Source organism: Aphanomyces astaci, assembly GCF_000520075.1.
Source record: "Aphanomyces astaci strain APO3 unplaced genomic scaffold supercont1.32, whole genome shotgun sequence".
Classification (NCBI taxonomy): domain Eukaryota; phylum Oomycota; class Saprolegniomycetes; order Saprolegniales; family Verrucalvaceae; genus Aphanomyces; species Aphanomyces astaci.
Window position 1 is genome coordinate 197,473 of NW_009798295.1, and position 6,050 is coordinate 203,522.

The 6,050-nt window shown below is 52.7% G+C and overlaps 3 protein-coding genes across 3 annotated transcripts; all 3 read right to left on the reverse strand.

Annotated features, from left to right (window-relative positions):
- Positions 1-763: 763 nt before the first annotated feature.
- H257_11120 (hypothetical protein) lies at positions 764-3,162 on the reverse strand (the record flags this gene model as incomplete). The annotated part of the gene is made up of 7 exons (XM_009837958.1): positions 764-1,135; positions 1,191-1,231; positions 1,590-1,851; positions 1,891-2,176; positions 2,261-2,436; positions 2,486-2,824; positions 2,899-3,162. 7 exons carry the CDS (start codon positions 3,160-3,162, stop codon positions 764-766), a joined length of 1,740 nt encoding a protein of 579 aa, XP_009836260.1.
- Positions 3,163-3,626: 464 nt separating this feature from the next.
- On the reverse strand, positions 3,627-4,390 carry H257_11121 (hypothetical protein; the record flags this gene model as incomplete). Its single annotated transcript, XM_009837959.1, has 3 exons — positions 3,627-3,878; positions 3,935-4,219; positions 4,280-4,390. The coding sequence occupies 3 exons, from the start codon at positions 4,388-4,390 to the stop codon at positions 3,627-3,629; spliced, it is 648 nt and encodes a 215-aa protein (XP_009836261.1).
- An 869-nt stretch (positions 4,391-5,259) lies between these two features.
- On the reverse strand, positions 5,260-5,989 carry H257_11122 (hypothetical protein; the record flags this gene model as incomplete). The annotated part of the gene is made up of 2 exons (XM_009837960.1): positions 5,260-5,497; positions 5,961-5,989. The coding sequence occupies 2 exons, from the start codon at positions 5,987-5,989 to the stop codon at positions 5,260-5,262; spliced, it is 267 nt and encodes an 88-aa protein (XP_009836262.1).
- Positions 5,990-6,050: the final 61 nt, after the last annotated feature.

Consider the following 6,050-nt stretch of genomic DNA (forward strand, 5'->3'; position numbering starts at 1 on the left):
TTCAGCTACTCGCGGGGTACACATATACTGTAGCTTGCTTACTTCTGGCACGCATATCCTCCGCACACATACTACATACTGAACTGCCCCTGGCCAGCGCAACGAGCCATTGTGCTGCCACAACTTCACCCTACATCCTGAGTTATCGGCATAATTCTTGTGGCCCCTTGGAGCCATTCATTTTGAGCACTTCCGGGGCACACATACACTTCACATATATATTACATTACAGGAAAATTCAACAACACCAAATATACGGTGTTGTTGAAGTTGCCTTTCGGCTGGACCATTATTTCGCCAACAACAGTTATGGACATGTACAGTCACTGTACATGTACGTTCATTCCTATCGTACGAACTTTTCTTTTACTGTATCCCTTGCCACCATCCCATTATTGATTTCCCCGGGCTACGCAGTGTATGCCAACAATTCAGATGTATTACAATTCCCTTTTTAAGTACCTTGATGCACAGCCGCATCACTCGAGATTCCACCTCACCACATGAGTTGACAGGTGGCGTCTGTTCTGTGGTTTTCAGCAAAATTTATGTGGCAAGAATGTGAACTCAGAGATAGGGTGCTAGCATGGTGGCAGTTGCCATCGTTACGTTGCAGTTGTCGAGGAGCGTGTAGTGTCCCCAGTTTAAAATCGCTGGGGTACTGCACCTGCTGATGATGGCTTCGGGGTTGCCCAATTGCCACAGCATTTCATGCGCGAGGTGGGGAAAATCTGCCATGAAGGGTTCGATATGGGCGCCCCGTCTATGTGGGTACCACATACTGGAACCCTTCGTATTCTTGTCGCGCATCCATGTGGTGATGCGTTTGGGGAGGGCTAACGGGAGTGTCTTTTGTGCGGGCTTTGGGCTTGGCCACTATGGGTGGTGGCGGGCGTTCGTGAGGTGGTAGAGAGATAGGCCAGCTCCAGGGTGGGGCCAGTTCAGTTTGGGGGCGGGGTTCCGCTTGAGGTTCGGATGGATCACACATGAGGGATGGAGGGAAGTAGTACATGGGGTCGAAATGGTTGTCATTGCGATGCACAAGCATCACGGAGGAATCCGTGAGGCTTGCGAGTACTTCTGTCCACAGTATCTCCTTGACGATATGTGGGGCGCCCGGGGTGTAGTTCACCTTCTACAACCACCATGTGTCGGGGACGGGTTGTTCCTGGAGGAGGAAGACCGGGTACCCCCAACAGGCTGCCACCGCCGCTATGTCCGGAAAGCCACCCTAGTCCAGGGGATCCATGCCAGCAGCAGGATTCGCCACCGTTATCCGTGTGAAATAAGCTGAGATATAGTCGTCTAAGGTGGATTGGGAGGGTTTGGTGGGGTTAGAAAGGTGTTCGACCCAGCGTGGGTGATAGTGTTAACGCAGGGCCTCGTCAGTTGTAACCATCTGTCGGAGGCTGCCCTTTAATTCACGTAGTGCTGTCGTAACCATCTGGGAGTGGAGGGAGAGTAATGTCCAATCAGCTTGCTTTGGCGCAGTACAGTGCCTGAATGCAGCATTGTCAGTGGGGTGGGACTTGCCATTGGTGTGGCCCAAGTATGGTCGGGAGGGTACGTGACTGTGGTTGAGTGTGGACCGTCTGATGCGGTGTCGAGCCAAGCGCCGCTGAGCGGGTCCTCGGTCGTGAGGTCGATGGATAAGCAGGCGTTAGGTTGGGCGATATCATGGCCGTTGTTGGGGGGAGAGGTGAGATCATGCATGGTGGTTTGTAGGTAGGCGACCATCAGGTCCTCCATATTTACATCCGGTCGATAACTGGTTGTCAAATTGGGAGTCGCCCCACATGTTTGAATCTGCTTCCATGTCGCAATTGGGTGTGTGCGGGTCTGCGGCGTCAACTATCCACGAAAGATATGGGTATCCGAAGTCTCACTGACCGGCACCTCCCGCCAGTCGCCCCTACCCTTGTTGAAGTACCCACATGTGTAGGACAACCGAGCGTCACCGTGGAAACGGAGGACGAAACCATGGCGCCGAACTCGGCCCTCGTACGCAATCCCCAGATTGGACTGAGTAGCTGGGTTTCGGTGGACTCGGTGCCCTTCCTCACTTTCATTACGTGCCGTTTGGGTAGCCGGCAGGGTGGTGGCTGGTGGTGAGATGGGGACCGGTTGTTTCATGCGAGGGAAGTGGAGCTGGTCAGTCATTTCCCAGTCGTGCTCGCTGCTCGCGATGTTAGTGTCCGGATTGCATTCGTCAATCGGGAATAATGTAAACCCCGGTATCGACGAGTTCAGGAAATCCTACGATTGAGCCGTACATGGCGCTTGTTGGCCTCCAGGAGAACTCGCGGAGTTGAGATCAGCGGTATGGGCCGGCTGGGTTGGATCAGGCGATGCCTGATCGCGGTGTGAGGACCATGGGCGCGGAGACACCCGCAGCACAGTGACCTCAGCTGCATCCATGTCCATGTCGATTTGGTCCTTGCACGCACGGTGAGGGGTGGTGGTTCCGTATGGGGCCGGGATTCACGGGGAAAGCTGTCGATGTCGGTCGCGGGAGCTGCTCGACGCCGGTTGTGGTGGGTTCGGTTTCTGCGACTGTGCGTCGTTCCGTCGTCGTGCCATAGTCTACCAACATGGCGGCCTGGGTTCCGGTTTCATGGGTGATGGCTGTAGTGATAGTCTGGGTTTCAGTGGACTGCGGGGGAACAAATTTGCGTTCTTGAGTACGCCAGTGAAGGTGGGATTGCCGGTAATGTTGTGGCCGCTTAGGTTGGACCAGTGGTCCGTGGGTATGATGATGACTCGGTCTTGTTGGGTCGTCGCGGTGGTACATTTCTCGATTTGGTGGTCGAGGGATGTGCATTTCCTGCACGGCATGTTGCCGATATCTTGGAAGTGAAAAAGGCCGACATGAATCGGTCTGACGGTGATGCGTCCTACATTGACGAGTTGTTGGGGAATTTTCTCACTGTCGGTGACGACGAGGAAGCTATTCATGTCGAGTCCCTCACTGCCCACGTTTTGAGCACGTTGCAGACTGAGTATGCCTACGTCCAGGAAGGTGAGCAGCTTCCAGAGTTGGATGCTAGGAATGTCGAGGGATACGTGAAGGAGACTGAAGCTGTACGCCATGATGCGTTGCGCTTCTTCTGGTTGGGTGGTGGAGGCGGGGTCGTCCGGATTTCCGTACTGTCGAAGGGTCATTGGATTTGAGAGAAATCAATGCATCTTTGGTGTTGGAGTTGAATTACAGCATCCGCCTGGGGCCCTGCGGGTCTTGACGCAGGCTGTCGCATTCTCTGCCACGTTCTGCGTGGGAAAACAGGAAAATAACAGTTTGGCGAGGGGAGGGCTTGGCATTTCGTTGGATAGCTTCATAAATGCTTTCGGGGATAGTTGAGGGAAACCATAGTGCATGTGTATTTTGGTCTCCGAAGAGAACCATTTCGTCTGAAGTTAGTATTTGCTTCAGAAAATTCGCTGGTTGGTCCAGGGCGGGGCGTCCGTCCAGGATGGGGTCGAGGATGTGTGTCTCGTATGGCGTTGGGTTGTGTGTAGGGTGCGGGACAGCAGCGGTGGGGTGATTGCAGTATGAGTGAGCCTTCGTCTATGTGGAACCCGTGGGGGTGTCGCGGTGCTTGGTAAGTGGGTGTCGAATTCGTACCGAGTTAGCGAAGGAGTGTTTGGGTGTTGAGCATCAGTTTCGGGTTGCGTCGAGGGTGGGCGTTTGGGTTGAGTCCCCGGTTGTGGCGCCGGGGGATGGCGTCTGGCGCGACCGGGTTGGTGAGCCGTCTCGCGGACCGATGCGGGTTCGGTTGGTTTGGGTAAGGACTGATCCGGCAGCTCGCTGCCATTCGATGTGGTGTTGACAACCTGTTGGAGTCTGGACACCAGTAAGTCAACTGGCCAAACAGATTCATCTGTGACTCGATTGATTCGTGGCTTTGTTCCCTATTCCAAGCTCCTTGGTGACTACGCCGACGTATCCCACCGGAAAGGCCTGGCCTGCGTCGCTTTCCACAACATGTCGTGCCTTTAGATCCGCCGCGACGTCATCCACGAGACGACACGGCTGCGCCTGTACAACGGCTAAGTGCTCCCAGTGCTGCTCAACAACTGTGGCACCTGGACCTGCTCCCACAGGGGCCTCCTTGGACACATCCCCCGGTGTGCCATCGACATTGCTGCCAACAAGACCATGCTCCGGTGCTTCAGCTTTCCGTAGCTGGCCCTTGGTCCGGCCACCCCATCTCGTCGACGCCTCGCGTCCAACGCTTAACTCAAGGCCGTTCCCGACGAGCTCTAGCGCTTACTTGCTTACGTGCTTCGCCGAACTGCAGGCCGTCCGCTCCACCGCCGCGAACAAAACCCAGTGAAAGGTGCTGACCAAACAGATCGTTGCCAGATGCCCCACCAATTTTTTAGCACTCATACGTCTAACGTTCGGCGTATGTGACGTCCGCTAGCTGTAGGCGCAAAAGGTTACTTAATTATCTCATAAACCCGAATAAACGTCACTATACATCATAACACTATAATATATTATAAGCAATACAGGCAATACAGGCAATGAAGGAACGCTCCCAAAACTTCACACCACATGAGCAAGTGCGCACATGGCTGAGTGCCTCGCTCGATCCAATCGTCGGAAATGATCAAACTGCAAGTCGTTTCTACGCCCGAGTAGCTGCAGCGTACAACTGTGAAACGAAATTACGCGGTATTTTCAAGCTCACTATCGCCCGAGCGCGCACATGTGCAGCAGCGCCCGTGATGCAGCCTACAACTGTAGTCCCACATACACACAGAGGTATTGTGAATGACAAGCTGATTTGCTGCATGAGGATAACGGTAAGAACTGGTGACGGTCTCTTCATGCACTGGAGAGTCGAATGCATCACGAAGCAAGTGTAATCTGTTTTACTGACTTCGGTGCGAAATCAAAACCAGGCCAGTAAAATTTACCCTTACGGCGCTGGTAACTTGCGTATCCGAACAAGTTAATGGGGTCAAATAGGCACCGGTGCAGATGCTCTAATGTAGTAGCTCTCCCGTCGGAATTGTTTTCGGATAACTACCGATTAGCCGGTTGTATTGAATAGGGCAATAATCCAAATAATCTGCCTGGATACTGCAATTCCATCATCGAAACAGTATTTCTGAGAATAGAAACAGTAGTACGTACTGTTTTAATCAGGGAATTTGTTCTCATGGTGATACAGTAGATGGGCAAATAATTTGGTGGGATTTTGTAACTTCGCATAAACTCACGAATAGTCCCCTCATTGGATGCCGGTATTTTCAAGGGGCTGGGGATTCCGAGCCTTGGAGAGCGTTCCATGGCGGACGTCGAGGGGCTGCTGGGAGCTTCGTCTTGGACTTTAACGTTGTGCAAAGAGCCCTGGACAACAATACCGAGGTCAAGGCGGCAAAGGGCCCTGCACTTCGGAAACTGGAGAGGTACTTCAACGAGTCGTGGGAGTACACCTCTTTGTCGTGGACCACGACAAAGTCGAAGCGAAGGCCATTGCTGGGCTCTCTGGAGTCCCGACAGACTCGGGGTTGGCCATGTGGACGTAGAAGGCTACACTTTCTAGTTCATTTTGCCTAACACAAATCAGCTAAAAAAACCTGCCCTTGGGTGTCTTAATCAGAGTAAGTACAACTTCCTATCTAACAGATTAACTGTAAAGTTGTGGATTCTGTTAGGGTACTACAAGTGTGCAATCGGTTTTGTTGGTAGCGTCATGCCACGTCATGCCACACAGCTTGCCATACGTTTTTGGTTGCGTTGGACACTAAAGTTCAATTTAAGTAGGCAGTTGAAAAATGGATTTACTTTTCCAAAAGCAATGAATCAGTCTGGTTGATTGGCATTCATTGTTAACGCGAATCAGTTTCGGAGTCAATGCATGCAAGCTAGCCCGTAGAATGGTACAACGATGGAATAACGAGGTGATTAGCATGCCGTGGCGCTGTCCTGAGTCAGCTCGACAACGTACGCAATCGAGAGCTTGGTAAAATCGGCCATGTGGTTGAAATCGATGGTGTCGATGGTGTCGTTTTGGGAGTGGAAGTACGGGTTCAAGTCC